The sequence below is a fragment of the Podarcis pityusensis genome, assembly GCF_964106645.2.
Source record: "Podarcis pityusensis genome assembly, chromosome: Z".
NCBI lineage: Eukaryota > Metazoa > Chordata > Lepidosauria > Squamata > Lacertidae > Podarcis > Podarcis pityusensis.
The window spans coordinates 47,280,072-47,296,349 of NC_138044.1; the positions used below are offsets into that span (position 1 = coordinate 47,280,072).

At 46.6% G+C, this 16,278-nt stretch overlaps 1 protein-coding gene across 5 annotated transcripts in view; it reads left to right on the forward strand.

Annotated features, from left to right (window-relative positions):
• Nucleotides 1-2,125: 2,125 nt before the first annotated feature.
• DLG3 (discs large MAGUK scaffold protein 3) overlaps nt 2,126-16,278 on the forward strand; it is a 116,636-nt gene continuing 102,483 nt past the window's right edge. For 4 of the 5 annotated variants that reach the window (XM_080990064.1, XM_080990072.1, XM_080990068.1 and 1 more), the window contains exons 1-3: nt 2,126-2,245; nt 10,931-11,062; nt 15,533-15,666. In XM_080990064.1, coding sequence (XP_080846190.1) covers nt 2,230-2,245; nt 10,931-11,062; nt 15,533-15,666 — 282 coding nt within the window. In that variant the 5' untranslated portion in view covers nt 2,126-2,229. The remainder of the gene's footprint in view (nt 2,246-10,930; nt 11,063-15,532; nt 15,667-16,278) is intronic. The other variant, XM_080990071.1, reaches the window with a different exon arrangement.

Consider the following 16,278-nt stretch of genomic DNA (forward strand, 5'->3'; position numbering starts at 1 on the left):
GCAACAAAGTAACAGTATATCAACATACTGTTGTTTCCTGCTCTTATCATGGGGATCTGATTTGATCCCAGAATCCCTTTCGACGTCCCTATTTTCATCGGAGAAATGTTGGAGGGTATGGAGTCATCCGACCCCTGAGCTATCTGAAGGCAGCTGTGAATAGGCAATTTTTAAAATGTTTTATTTTATTTTTATATGTGTTGGAAGCCACCCAGAGTGGCTGGGGAAACCCAGTCAGATGGGTGGAGTATCAATAGTAAAATAATAATAATAATAATAATAATAATAATAACAATAATAATAATAATAATAATAGAGTAGGATATCCCTATATTCATCAGAGAAATGTTGGAGGGTATGGCAATGTTGTCCAATGATGCTTGTTGTTGTACCACAACAGACCCACTGGTGTGAATGAGAGAGATGGGGACAGGGTGCACATTTGAACCCAGCTCCCCCCCCCCCCGCTTCTGTCGTAATCTGGCCCTTTTACCTTTACACCACAATAATTCTGAGTAAACTGGATACACCCCAATGCCTCACTAGCCTTTATTTTAAGTTTCCTGACTAATCTCCATTCACGATATATGGATAAATTGATTCCTATCCCCAAACTAATAAACAAAACCACCTTTAGAACACTCAAATGCTTTTAAAAGTTATTTTGGCAACCGTTTCCATGGTAAAATTACAGGTGCCCCATGATACTCATTTGGCATTTGTAAGAAATCAATCTTTTAATGTGGTAGCCCTACATTAAATCCTATTTAAACACCCTAGGAGCCAACTCCTAGGGGCTAAGGTCCCTTTGTGCCCCACCCAATAAAATATTTTAGGTGGCTGCTTGGTCTCCCAGAGTTGATGGGCACTGCCATTCAAAGGGTGTGAATGTGCAGCGTCATGTGATCTATTACGTGGGGCGGGGCGTACCTGGGTCTATTTTATTGAAGTTGGCACCCCTGGTAAGTGCTACAAGCAACTCTCTAAAATGTTTGACTTTACCCCCGATGGTACACTCGTTCATTGTATCTGAAGGCAGGCAGATGCCAGCAATAAGTGTGGCAGCACCCACACTTTGGAACTCCAGGCCGAGTGAAACATCCCCGTGGCAGTAGTGACATCAGGCGGCGAGCCTCCTTCGTTTTACTCTTTCCGGCTTGTGCTAAAAACATTTTCCGTTAGGCAGTCCTATCCAGATACGCTGAATGGTGACACGTTTCAATCTGGTTTTTAGCTCACTGATTTAAAAGAACAAAACACCCGTATATTTAAAATAGTTGTTCTTAAATGTTTTTACTGATAATTTTTATTGTTGTATTCTTTTTGTAAGGTTTTGTGACAATCAAGCCTCACATAAGACCTGAAAAATAAATATGATGCTTGTTTTTTCGCCCCAGGACACAGTCGCTGAACCTTCTCGCTCCCATAAAAGGTACAGGGTAATAATGAAAAACGCGCGTCTTCTTCCTCTTCGCCCCGCCCCCTGCCTTCACCTTGGGACGCGCGCATTGTCATTGGACCGCGTCCATGCACGCGTGGCAAGGCCTGGGCGGCGCTTAGGCAAGCATCTGTTGATCGAATACAGTAGTGAGGGAAACACATGGCAGGTACTCGCTAAACTTAGGGCACTGAAGGCGGAAAGTTTTGGGTGGTCACTTTTAGTTATCAAAGGGTGCTGGCAGCATCCTGGAGGCGGGACGAAACTGGACACGGCATGGGATGCGTGTGTCCGGGGCCGCAGCCACGTTTCCTGGCTTCAGAGCCTCCGTCTCCCCGGGCAAAGCATTTGCAGCTCTCGCATCCTCTGCAAAGCCCTGGGATCGAGGTTCGAGGGGTGTTTCCCCGTCTCGTCCCGTAGGTTTGGTGTGCCTGGTATCCAGCGCCCGTGAGTGGCGGTCTCTTTGGGAAACGAATCGCAAAAGCGAACGTGGCTGCCCTTTGCGGGGCGTTTGGAAGAGTGGCATTTCCAGCCCTCGTGATTTTCTGGGAGACAGGGTGGGCAGGGAACACCTCCATCGCTCTTTGGGCGCGTGAACCCCGCCGGCCGGCCGACTGTCCCGCCCAGAAAGTCGGAGCCCGGCCCCTTCGCCCTCCTCCGCCTCTTCCCCGCCCTCCGTCCCTCCGTCCGGACAGGGCGGCCCCTCAAGGCAACGCCACCCGCCCAGCCTCCTCCCCTCTTATCTCGGAGAGCGTAGGGGAGATAACGGCGGGGGCGCCCCCGCCCGGGCCATGACCAGCCGGAGAGGTAAGAGGGTGCCGGGGGGGCGGCGAGTTGTCGTGCCCGGGCCCCTGAGGCGGAAGGGGGCGGCTGTGGTGCGCGCTGTTCTCTGTGCTCCCCCCCCCTCAAGGCCTCTGGACCCCTTCCCCGGCTACAGAGTGAATGCCCATGAATGGGGCCGTGTCTTTCCCAAACTTATTGCAAGGCAGTAATTTCCTGCTGCCACCTGAGATGCCACATTTTGATTTTCCTGGCAGGGCTGGTGTGAAGCTTTTCCTGGAGACAAAGTTGTGGGAAGCCCTTCTGGGGGCACCCGCCTGGCATCCTGTATGGGGTTGCCTCCAGAATTTCATTGACAGGGTTTCTGTGCCTGTTAATAGCTGCACCTCAGGGAGAAGCATTTTCCAGCAGGGACAAAGTGCTGGAGTCAAAGGCCCAGAAACAACTCTCTAACTTTGCTACCTGCTACTGTACAGTAATGTGATTTGCACACCCAGGCCACGATTACAGCCACTGAAGGCCTTGGCTAAGAGACCTGGGGAGGCTCAGACTTAATAGCATCTGATCATGAGAAGCAAAACCCAATTCTTCCCTATATCTATTCAGTGAAAGTAGAACATTGCTGAAATCTTGGCATTGATAAAAAGACTGCGTATAAATTTATAACCTTTATCAAGTTTACAAAAGTATGGAATTAATGGAGACATTCACGACATTCATAGAGGAATCATTGTACTACAGTATATACAAAGTCAGAACAGTTTCTATCCAGCTCTTTTGGATTCAAACTTCTCAATTATACTATTAAAATCAGTAACTAAACTTACTAGTAAACTTACAATATCTCTGTTTGAGGATTGAATAAAATAATTGGTTTACACAAGGTGGAATTGTTGGGTATAATTTTGAATAATGTTTTGAATATATATATTCAAATACAAAACAAAATTATACACTCCACACATCTTAGTTACATCTTATTTCTCTATTTTCGACTTCCCTCAACTTATCTGCAAATCCTTCATATTTTAACTTTAAACACATTTCTATTTTGTTGTTTATATTATTTCTGTAAAACTTCATCCCCTTTTAATGCTTATTTCCCATCACAATGCTTCATTAAAACTTACAAACGTAATCTGATTATCACTTAATTTTTGCAAATATTCAATAAAAATTTCCCAATCTTCTGTGAATCTTTGATCTTGTCGGTTTCGGATCCCTGTCATTCTGTCCAATTCTGCGTAGTCTATCATTTTTGTTTTCCAGTCTTCTAACGTAGGTAGCTCCTCTTGTTTCCATTTCTGGGCCATCAATATTCTTGCTGCTGTCACTGCATATAAAAATAACTTCTTTTCTTTCTTATTTATCTCATTACCTGTAATGCCTAATAAAAATGCTTCTGGTTTCTTAACAAATGTATATTTCAACATTTTCTTCAGTTCATTATAAATCATTTCCCAAAAGCTTTTTACTTTCTTACATTCCCACCACATATGATAAAAAGTACCTTCTTTTTCTTTACATTTCCAACATTTCTTACTTGTCTTATACATTTTTGCTAATTTTACCGGAGTTACATACCATCGATACATCATTTTCATCACATTTTCTTTTATAGTTGTACATGCAGTGAATCTTAAACCTTCTTTCCATAATTTTTCCCAATCTTCCTTTTGTATATTGTGTCCTAAGTCTTTGGCCCAATCAATCATAACTGATTTTACCTCTTCATCCTTTGTACACCATTCTAACAATAACTTATACATTTTTGCTAGAATTTTGAAATCATTGTTTAATATTTCTGTTTGAAATTTTGATTCTTTGTCTGCAAAACCCCTTTGGTTCAAATCTTTTTTAAACATTTCATTGATCTGAAAAAAATGCAACCAATCATTAATATATTCCTTGACTTCTTCAAATGGTCTCATTTTCCATTTACCTTCTCTTTTACTTATTAGCTTCTCATATGTCACCCATCCCCCAGTCATATTGACTTTCTTCATACTCATCGCCTCCAAAGGCGACAACCAATATGGAGTTTTTTGTTCCAACAAATCTTTATATCTTTCCCATACTTCAATCAGAGACCTTCTTATGATGTGGTTTTCAAATCCTTTATGTACACGTTTCCTGTCATACCATAAATACGCATGCCACCCAAATCTATTATCAAAACCTTCCAGATCTAACAAATCAGTATCTTCTAATTTCATCCAATCCTTCAACCAACAGAGGCAGGATGCTTCATAGTACAATTTCAAATCTGGCAGGGCGAAGCCTCCTCTTACTTTCACATCTGTCAGTATCTTAAATTTTATCCTCGGCTTCTTACCCTGCCAGATATACCTTGAAATTTCTCTTTGCCAATTTTTAAAAATTGCTGCCCCTTTGATTACTGGAATCGTTTGAAATAAGAATAACATCTTCGGTAGCACATTCATTTTAATTGTTGCAATCCTTCCCCAAAATGACAATTTCATTCTTCCCCACACCTCTTGGTCCCTTTTAATCTTATTCCAAGTTGGAACATAATTATTCTGAAACAAATCAATACTTCTGGGGGTTAACCACACTCCTAAGTATTTAACTTTCTTGACCACTTCTATCTCTGTTTGTTGCTGTAGTCTATTAATTGCCTCTTGATCTATGTTTTTGGTGATTGCTTTAGTTTTTTTCTTATTCAGAATAAATCCTGCCAGCTGACCAAACTGATCAATTTCTTTCAACACTTCTGTTACCATTTTCATGGGGTCTTCCAGAGTTAATACTAAATCATCTGCAAAAGCTTTAACCTTATATTCTTTTCGACTCACCGTTACCCCTTTTATTTGATCATTACTTCTGATTGCCCTTAAAAAGATTTCCAGGACCGCGATAAATAATAGTGGTGATAGAGGACAACCTTGTCTTGTACCCTTAGTTATTATGTTTTGAATAATTTTCTATAGCAGTTTCTTTTGCAGTTTATTATTAAAACTCCCCCCTTTTTTTTGCAAGAGGCTGATGCCCTCTAGTTTATGAGGCCGTGGGCTCTAGCCTGCTCAGCTCATACGTAAATCAGGAACTGTGTACACGCATCCAGGTCTGGGATTGTCACTGCCAATGCAGTGCCCATCAGATTTGTGGACTACAACTCCCATAATCCCTGACCATTGGCCATGCTGTCTGGGGCAAATAGGCGTTGTAGTCCAAAATGTTTAGAGGGTAACACATTGGTTACTCCTGGGCTAGAGTCCTGGATTGTAGGTGGTGAGATTCAAATCCTTGCTCAGTCCCAAAGGAATAAACCTTTGACCTGCCACTGCCTCTCAGCTGACCTGCCTTGCAAGGCTGTTGTGAGGATATAAAAGGGAGGCTGCTTAAAGAGTGGGGTAAATAATATAATTAACAACTTCCTGCAATGCTTCTCTATCCCTGGGCAAGGAGGAGCAATGATCTGAGTCCATTCTCTGAGCAGCCTTGGTCTCTTGTCAAAAAAAATATGTAACCGGCAGCTTAGATGCCCTTTATTTATTTCACAAAACTTACATACCGCTCAGCTGTGATAAAACCTTAGAGTGATTTACAAAAAGAAGAAAACCATAGGATTATCAGTAAAGAAAGAAAGAAAAACAGTTGAAAATAAGTGTTTAAAACATTCAAAAAATAATTGAGATCAACAGCAAGCTAAAGAGCAGTTTAAAACACATGTTAACATGTCTGGCTAAGCTTGCCTAAAGAAAAATGTTTTTTAGCAGGTGCCAAAAAAAGTACAGCGTAGGCACGTGCTTGATGTCAATAGGCAGGGAGTTCCAACCTGCAGGTGCTGTTGCGCAGAATGAGTATTATGTGGCACCTGCAACAGTCCTAGTTCCCCAGATTGGTTCAGTCGAGCGGGCATTTGTAGGGTAAGGCGATTTCTCTTAAAATAGAATGCCCACCCAGTGCCTGCATGGAACAGAGAAGCAGGGTCCGGGTGACTTAAGGTAAGGACGTGTGTTTCTGCACTTGGAAAACCCCTTATATTGCACTGATCTCATGAAGCCTTCCAACAGTGTGAGCTAGTGTCTTTTTAATTCTGAGGGTGGTAAAGAAGAGGGTGAACCCTTCTGCAAGGGTTCTGGGCAGAGAGGTTGTCCACCCCTACAGCAAACAGCAGACAGCTGCAGGTAAGTAATAAGTGCTTTCCTAGGATGCACTGCCCATTTATGGCAGGGGACACAATGTGGGTCCCAGCCTAAGAATATCAGAAAAGCCCTGCAACTAGACCTGGCCAAAGGCACATTTAGTCAAGTATCCTGTTCTCCCAGTAGCCAGAAGGATGCCCCGATAGGAAATCTGCAAGCAGGACCTGAGTGCAACAGCAGCGCTCTCCCTGCTTGTGATTCCTGGCAACTGGTATTTACACTGTTCAAAATTAGCCAGTCACATTGTGCACCTGCCTCTCAACCACTTGTGACCAAGCGAAGATGCCTAGGTGCCAGGATGGCACCTGATATCTCCACCATCTGGGGGTCATCGGATCTGGACTGCTTTCACACACTAATACCCCCATCCCATAGAGTTCTGTCAGTTATATTTTATTTGCACAATTGGGACGAATTCCTGGAACCAAAATGCCTATTTCTGTGCAGCCTGAGCAAGAGCAGTCACCATTAAGAAAAAGAGATTGGAATAACCCAGTATATATGTGGACTGTGCCTGGATCAAGTGATTCTTCTTCTGTAAGTTCTCAAAGCTCAAAGCTCACTAGCCAGAATCAATCACAGTCAGTCCATTATTTGAAAAATAAGAGCCAGCTGCCCCCAAAATGGCAACTAGATATTCCATTTTGACGACTACGACATCGGTTTAAGGAGCCATTCGGCACCTAACTTATATATCTGAGTTTCTAACACAGTGAAGCATGCTGCCTCCAGCCGTGAAGGCAGAGCTTAGCTGTGTTCATTGTCCTCCACTCCCCGCAAGTAAAGCACAATCCATAGCCCACTTGAGATTCCATAGCAGGCAAATCAATGCTTATGTGGCTGGCTTTGAAACAGAAAGGTTTGCAAACTCCTGGATTGGAAGAAGGAAATCTCTTAACATCTCCAGCTTTCTTCCTGGGGTGTGGTGGCATGTTGTGAGAGGTGATTGTCTCAGGGTCCTGAGCACTTGCAGACACAGCTCTCTTGTTCTGGGATCTGTACCCCCTGCTGGGAGCAAAAGAGCTACAAGGTCAGAGGATGGGCTCGGCTGCCCTCTTGTTTGACTCCTCCCAGGAGCTGGTACAGACGCCCTTTGTTTTAGGGCTGCCCCTCACAAAGGGAAGCCCCCCTCCATGCTCTGGTCTGGGGGACAGATGCTTCTTGAGGGCAGCAGAACCCACAGGAGGCTAGGGAGGCATCTGAACTTAGCCGCTTGGTTGATCAGGATCTCTGACAGCCCTTTTCTAGAGTTGTAAGAAGCTCTTTTGATTTTTTTAGGGGGACAAAATAAAAGTGAGTGTGTGCTTCAAATAAAAAATGCCAAGTATATCAGAATGAGAGTAAATAGTGAGAGAACTCCAGCCTTCCTGTAGCCAGACAGCTTAGGCACTGGCTGGTGGCCCGAGGGGCTCAGAAGGGCCCTTCACCAGCCTGACCCAGCTGCTGCTTCTTCTTTGCAATCCCTCATAGCCGAGTAAGATTGTCTTCCATAAACACGGTTTTAACAATGAGTCCGTAAGTGACTGTGGAGGCCAATTCTGGACCCACGCGTCCTTCCACAGTGGGGACATTGGTTCCCGGGCAGGAGTTGATCACAGTGTGGATTTGCCAAGTGTGCCTTCCTCTTACCAGGTTTCTCCCTTGCGTCCTGAGTTCGAGTGTCTCCAAAGCCCATGACACCTTTGGTAAAGGCTGTTCTCCAACTGGAGCACTCACAGTTGTCAGTGTTTCCCAGTTGTCGTTATTTATACTACATTTTTTAAGATTTGCCTTGAGAGAGTCTTTAAACCTCTTTTGTTCACCACCAGCATTATGCTTTCCATTTTTAAGTTTGGAATAGAGTAGTTGCTTTGGAAGACAACAATCAGGCATCCACACAACATGACCAGTCCAATGAAGTGGATGTTGAAGAATCATTGCTTCAACACTGGTGATCTTTGCTTCATACAGTACACTGACCCAGCTACACTGCTGTTCACCACCCTCCCCATGCTTTTGAGAGGCAGTGCTGCTTTTGGATGGGAGTCAGTCTGAGCCCCCATCCACAGGGGGCTCCCTTCCACAATCTGGTTAGGGCTGTAGATCTGTGGGCCAAAGCATTGTGTTTTGAATGACTTCCAAAGGGGGAAAGACCATAACTAAGTGCTAGAGCCTCTGCTTGGCATGCAGAAGGTCCAGGTTTGATTCCTGATGGCATCTACAGGGAGAGAACCCTGCCTGATATCCAGTAAGTGCTGTCACAACCACACCATGCATTTAAAGCATGTTTAAAAAGGTAAAGGGACCCCTGACCATTAGGTCCAGTCGTGACCAACTCTGGGGTTGCGGCGCTCATCTCGCTTTATTGATCGAGAGAGCCAGCATTTGTCCGCAGACAACTTCTGGGTCATGTGGCCAGCATGACTAAGCTGCTTCTGGCGAACCAGAGCAGCGCATGGAAACGCCGTTTACCTTCCCGCTGGAGCGGTACCTATTTATCTACTTGCACTTTGACATGCTTTCGAACTGCTAGGTTGGCAGGAGCTGGGACCGAGCAATGGGAGCTCACCCCGTCGTGGGGATTCGAACCGCCGACCTTCTGATCAGCAAGTCCTAGGCTCTGTGGTTTAACCCACAGCGCCACCTGCATCCCAAAGCATGTTTAAAGGGCACTTAAAGCGTATGGCTTTCCCTCAAAGAATCCTGGGATGTGTAGCTTGTTAAGAGTGATGGGGACTGTAGTTTGGTGAGCGGTTAAACTACATGTCCCATGATTCTTGGGGGGTGGGGAGTTGTGTTCTTTAAATGTGCATTGAATGTACAGTGTGGATGCAATGTGGATCCATGGTCTGATTCTGTATAAGGCAGATAAACCAAATAGACCAGCAGTATAAGACTTCAATCAATCAATTTCTTTATTCGACCGATAGTCAGAATTAAAACATTACACAATAATTATAAACTATAACATCATAAGTTACATAAGGTACATAAGTAAGGTAGGGCCACAGTACTAGACCTCTCACAGATAACCCACGTCAAAGCATTCAATTATACGTTTCCGACACTTGAGTGCCAGGAAAAGAAATTTAGCCACTGACAAGGTTGTTTTCCCAGAAGACTTATTTAGCAGATATGCTGTCTGCTTTCCTCTTTGTCGGGAACTGAGCTGGGGTAAGTATGGAGTTATAAGATACTGTCTTAAATCGTTGTAGAAGGGACAGCTCAATAAAATGTGCTCTGTGGATTCTACCTCACCCAATGCACAGTGGCATAATCTCTGGTCATATGGGACTCCTCCATATCTTCCCTTCAGGACCGCCGAGTCAAGAACATTCAGCCTAGCCGCAGTAAATAGTCTGCGGTATTCCACGTAGTGGATATCCGCCAGGTAGCGAGCTGGAGCAGCCCGATACAACTGCTCCCCCAGAAACAACCCAGGTTTCACACGGGCTATGTCCTCCTGTCTGGCAATATCCCTTAATCTTTGCGCGATCACCGCCTTTGCGTGGCTATACGTCATGGACTCTATATAAAGGGAGGACAGCCCACACTTCTGCACTTCCTCCACTATCTCCCCTTCCCATGGAGATTTAAAGTTATCCCTCAGAATCAAGGGGGCCAAACCCACCGGTCTGAAACAGAGCTTGAGCCATAGCCATAACTTCGCTTTCAGGGCCACATACCTAAAGGCTTGACAACCGGTTTCCAGTCTCATGATCGCACCTGCCACAGAGGGGGGGATCCTGAGTATGGCCCTGAGGAATTGGGTTTGGATAGATTCCAATTTTTCAAAATCCCTACGTGAGCCCAAGGCAATGCCCACCAGCAGAAGAGGGAGGACTTTCATTTTAAAGAGACGTAAGGCAACATTGACAGTTTGTGCCTGTTTCTTGGAGTACAGGGTTCTAATCATCAGGGCTGCTTTGGATGCGTTCGAGGCTATGTATTCTCTGTGCGCCAGGAAGGACCTATTTGATCTTACAACCTGACCCAGGTACTTGAAGCAACTGACCTGCTCTAAAGGAATACCATTAATTGACCATAAATTAGGTTTCGGTCGAGCCGCAAAGACCATTATTTTGGTCTTGGCATAATTTAATTGGAGCTCGTGTTGGGTCTCATATTCATGAAGAGCTCGAAGCATCCTCCTTAATCCGATGGGGGAGGTAGCTAATAGGGCGGCATCGTCAGCAGTATAAGACTTGGTCTAAGTAAATCCTGTTTGTTTGTTTGTTTGTTTGTTTGTTTGTTTGTTTGTTTTTAAACAAACAAGCACACACTGTTGCATGGACTCCACAAGTTGCATGGACTCCACAAACGTGGTTCCTTGTAAGGTGGATATAAAACAGGGTTAGGTGAATTTGTGGAGAAGGGCAGCTGTTGGCTGTAACAGTGAGATGGAACCTTCCTTTCCAAAGGCAGTCTACCTCTGCCCACATAACAGGGGCAACCGATGTCAGCAGTGGGGCATGAGGGGGCGTGGCCTGCTGTCTGATTAGGGCCGGCAGCACCTGCCTGTGTGCAGGCATTGTGCTTTATAGCTCTGATCCTGTCTTGGCAGACACCCAGCGGGCTGTGGAGATCCTGGCAAGGTACCAGGGGAGTCTGCAGTCCCCGGCGGAGCGGCCTCTGCAAGTCTCCATCGAGAAAGTGGTTCACGTCTTCCAGAGCGAGCTCTTCCAGGCGCTGCTAGGTAAGGGTGCCTTGCAGCTGTACAGAGCCAAAGCACCTGGGCATGCTTTGTGGGCAGATGGGCAAGGGGTGGAGGGCGGAGAGCAGTAGCTGTTTCTGCACCTCTTGCAGGTCTCCCCGTGCCAGAGCTGTTTGTTACACAGGTGCTCGGATGAGCGGCTTCAGCGATTTGTACACATGATCACAGGGTTCTGCCACCTTCTGTCAAGCCGGCAGGAACTAGAGCGGGCTGTGCTATCTGAGCAGAGCTTCCTATACAGCTGTTGATGATTTACCTGGCCATAGCCATGCCCCAAATAAAATTTGACCGGCAGGTGAAACATTGGTTCCTCCCCTCCCCCCCAGCTGGACTATAGAGCAGCTTTTGCTGACCTGATGTCCTCCAGCTGTGCTGAACTGCAACTTATTTGTTTATTTATTGCTCCATATACACCTTCCGTCTCTCTCCCTCCAAGGGGTTCTCCTGCCCTTCATTTAATCCCCACAACAATCCTGTGAGGCTGGGTTAGCATGGGAGGCAGTGACTGGGCTAAGGTCATCCAGTGAAAGCTTCATGGCCAAGTGAGGGAATTTGCACCGTGGTTTCCAAGGACCTGGTCCAATGCTCTGACCACTTCACCACCACTCGCTCCATCAGCCCCAGCGATGGGAGTTGTAGTCCAACACATCTGGAGGGACCCTGGTTGGCGCTTCCCACGGTTTTCAGGCCCCCCACGCCCTCGGTTCCATAAACTTATCCCCAGTGCCCTCACCCATCCCTATAAGAATCATTATTCATAATAGCAGGTTGCCCGACCCACTGCTGTTGGCATCCCTCTGTCCTGAGAGACAGTGGGGTGTGCCTCTGGGGGTGAAGTCAAACTGCTGCATTAGCCACACCAAAGGGATCTCTCTGGGGTGCAAGCCTGGGCACTGTGTCTGGAGGTCCTGGGCTGCTCAGACGACAAGATCCCTCTCAACCTCGTCGATCTGGTTCAAAGGAAAGCAGAGCAAGGTGTTTGGCACCTGCTTGGCTGCAGGAGTTGCCGGAAGGAGGCGTACAAGGCACCATCCAACCATCTTAGGAACACCACTCTGGATTTGTGTAGGGTTTACTCCTTAAGGAAAATAATAGCACAATAATATTTTTTAAAAATGAGAATTAGTTGCATGTTTATTCAAAATCCAATTAAAGCATTTGAGTTTAATTGATTCAGTGGTGCCAGCTTTGCAAATTCTGACAGTCAATTAGACCCTGCTCCCCACTTTCCTTTTAGAACCCCACTTTGTATTCCGCCTCCAGGGGGCAGTACCATCCGCTTTGGGAGCCACTACTCTGTAGCATCAAATGGCAGCTGCTCTATGTAGGACACAGAACATTGTTGGTCTATGTCCCTCTCCTGCCCTCTGGTAACAAATGCTTGAATTACCTGGGAAATTATTGATGCAACCCTCAAGCCCCACTTCCTCCTTGACTCCCCAGTTTTAGCCATATCCTTCTCCCCACTCCAGTCTTCTTAAAAAACAGTAACCAAGGGGAGTGTCCTAAAAGGTAGGGAAGTAGGTAAGGTGCCATTCATGCTAATAATAGTGTTTGTTATCGTTCATTTTCAAGTGCTTTACACAATTTTAGCTACTGGTAGTACTATCAGCAGCCCTGTAGCATATCTGTATGGTTGTGAATTCAGGGGGATTGGTCTGCACGATGGATGCCCAAATCTCCTCTTAATTCCTGGGGTCCTGGATCTATCAAGGGTTACAATCTAATGGAGGATTCAATTGTTGGGCTAGTCAGGCAAGGGTCATAGTTGTCATCTAAGTACCTTAAGTACAGTTGGTCATTAGTATAACAAAGAAAATGGCTCTGTGCCAGAGAGCAGATGGGTGGTGTTAAGTTAGAAAGACAAAAGCCAGAGTGGAGAGTTGTGTGTGTGAGAGAGCTGGAAGTTAGAAGCAGCCGCAAGCCAGAGAGGGAGAGCCATGCTTGATTTCTCCTGGAATCCAAGGCTATGATTGGGACAACAAAGACTTTCTTGGTTGTTAATGCTGTGAGCCCCTCCAGCGTAGGCTCAGGTTGTGTATATGTGTGAATAAGCCATATGTCATAAAGACACCACAGTCTCCGCTGAACCTCATTCCTAGGTAACTGAACCCTGGGTATATGCCTGGAACCCATGCTTTATAGAGTTTCCTAAAAACAAGGATAGCAATAGGCTCTGTTTCAGTTGTTGACTTTAAAAATTGGGGAGGTGGTGGGAGGAGATTTTGAAGAAGGTTTTGGTGGACCTGAGCCACATTTACACCATACATTTAAAGCACTTTAAGAACTCACGGCTTCCCCCAAAGGATTATGGGAGCTGTGGTTTGTTAAGGGTGCTGGGAGTTTTACGGAGACCCCCTATTCCCCTCAAAGCTACAGTTCCACTATGCGTGGTTGGACCATCAATCCCTCTTCACAAGGGACTTGGGATCTGTAGCTTTGTAAGGGGAATAGGGGACCGCCTAAAACCAATCTGCACCCTTAACAAACTATAGCTCCCAGAGTATTTTAGGGGACGCCATGGTTGTTTAAAGTGGTATTGCCATGCTTCAAATCTGTTTTGTGAATGTGGCCCTAGAGCAGGGGGATGGACCTGCACCACTCCCCAGTAGTTGGCCTAACATTCTGGGGAGAAAAGGGGCTGACCATTCCCAAAAAGAGGCACACCCTACTCCCCTAGTTTGCAATGCTGCACTAGGAGCACCAGTTGGCATAGCAATAAGAGCTGTCCAGAGCCTATGCCCCTGGGCAGGATAAATGAGGGAGAAGTTTGGGGGATACTAAATGGGATACTGTATGTGGGTTCCTATCAGGCCAAGGCTTTGATGGCTTTTCCAGGTGGGAGCCACCTGAAGGAGGGATTCAGCCCTGCCCAGCTCAGTGGGAGCAACCAGCACAAGAGAGCAGGGCATGTCTGGCCGTAGCAAAGCCGCCAACTGCTGCTGTTGCTGCTTCCACTCAGGAATGTGAGACCCCGGCCCTGCGCACAGAGGAAATGCCTGGGCCTCCACCTCCCCACTGCCTCCTCCTCCTCTCAGCTTTTCCTGGCTGAGCTTGGGTAGCTGCCAAGCTGCTCCCATTCCCCTTCAATAGGCACAGTGGTGGTGGTGACAGCGACACACCAGCCAACCGTGATAAGTGAGGGCACATGTCAAGTTCTCTGGGAAGCCCCTGCTTGCTGCCTAGGTGGCTTTCCCACGTGGACTCTGCTGCTCCAAGAAGTTTATCGAAGGCAAATGTGGAAATGGAAGGGCCATATAACTACTTGGGCTTGTGCCGGTGCTTCTGACTAGGTGTGGGAGTATGGAGGAGGGGGCTGGGGAACAGCAGGCACCACCTTGAGAATGGGGTTATGGAGTATTAGGGAAGGGGTAGTACTGCTGGTGGGGGACACATCATGCTCCTTCTGGTGTGGTTTGCCCACTTTTGGTCCCCACCCTGCACTTAGCTCTCAGCTCTCAGCTGGGGCCCCCAGAAGCTGTCAGCATGAGACAGCGGCCACGCCTCATGAAACTGCTTCAACTGACTGGCTAAACCAGGTGAGGGGAGCCGATGGGTCTCAAACCCTTGTTGAGTTAGGGGCTTGCCCTGCATGCAAAGACAAGCTCTGGTAGATTGAGCAGATGTGACCAATAGTGGGTCCAACAGTCAAGAAGGTGGTTTCTGCATGTGCTGTGGAGGGAAACTTGGGGCAGGTGGGGCTCATCCACTTGGGAAGGTAGAAAATCCAGAAGGAGGAATAGTCTGGTCCTAAACCTCCACTGCCTTGTGGAATATCTTCAGGAGAAGAAAAAGCTAAGAAGCAAACTCTACATAAATCCAGAGTGGTGTCCCTAAGATGGTTGGATGGGCCTTGTTCGCCTACTTCTGGCAACTGCAGCCAAGCAGGTGCCAAACGTCTTGCGCTGCTTTCCTTTGAACCACATCAGTGAGGCCGAGAGGGGAGTCTTGTCCTCTGGGCAGCCCAGGACCTCCAGACACACCACCCAGGCTTGTGCCCTGGAGAGGTCACTTTGGTGCTGCTAATGCAGCAGCTTGACTTCACCGCTGGAGGTGCACTCCATTGTCTCTTGAGACAGATGGATGCCAGCAACAACTTAAAGGGCAACTTAAAGTGACCTCTTTTGCTGGCAAATCTTTCCTGTAGGGCAGGAATGATTCTGCCTTCCTCTGGCTTTGAGCAGAGCCCCAGGTATTCCAGATGTGCAAGAGCTGGGAGTGGAAAAGAGAAGTTAGCAATGCATAGCTGTAACCATGGATTTGGTTGTGTTGCTGTTGAACTTCCTGCCTTGTGGGCAAATCTCACTGAGCTTGCTGTTGCTCACTTTGCTGGCTATGCTGACACTCCTGACTCAGTCACCCTGCCCAGCCTTGAGTGTTAAGAATCTCCCAAGGCAGCTGGAGCAATTCTGTTTCCTTTTGCATCTACATCTCTCTCGGCCTGTTTTTCAGATATCCAAGAGTGTTATGAGCTGAACTTGCTCTCTGCTTGCAAGCAGGATGGGGCCGTGGATCTGGAGAATGTGGGCGATGCCAGCAAAGAGGGCTACTTCGAGAATCATGACCATAACAGATATGGCCTGCAGGTGAGAGTGTGGGCTTCTGCTAAGGCCACCTTCAAGTTCCCCCCACCTCCATCCTCCAAGTCCAAGAGTTCGGGAACCCTTTGTGGAAGGACTGTGGCTTCATCATAGAGAATCTGCCTTGCATGCAGAAGTCCTCAGGTTCAACTCCTCAGGTTCAACTCCAGGTAGCACTGGGAGAGACGCCAGAGAGCCTCTGCCAATCAATGTTGACAATACTGAGCTTGGTCTGACATAGCCTTCTCCTAGGTGTGCTGTTTAAAGAGCATTCATCCTGATAAACTTGAATAAATGTTTGTGGGTTGGTTAGACAATGTCAGCTATTTAATAATTCTGGTGGTGTTTGCACAGAGGTTAGATTATATTGCATCAAGGGATTGTTATCCCACATTTTCCTGTCACTTTCCTTACTGCAAAAAAATAAAAAGTCCAGTGGGGGGAAGAGAAGCAGGTTCACAAAGCACCAAGCCAACTTTAATGGTGCAATCTGAACCCTCGGGTGCCTTCTTCAATTCCACCCGAAAACCAGCCTCGGACTGCCCAGCCTGGGATAAAGCAACTTCCTATGCCAGCCTTCAGTCTCCACGACTGCTTCATGGGGGCAGACCTACCGAG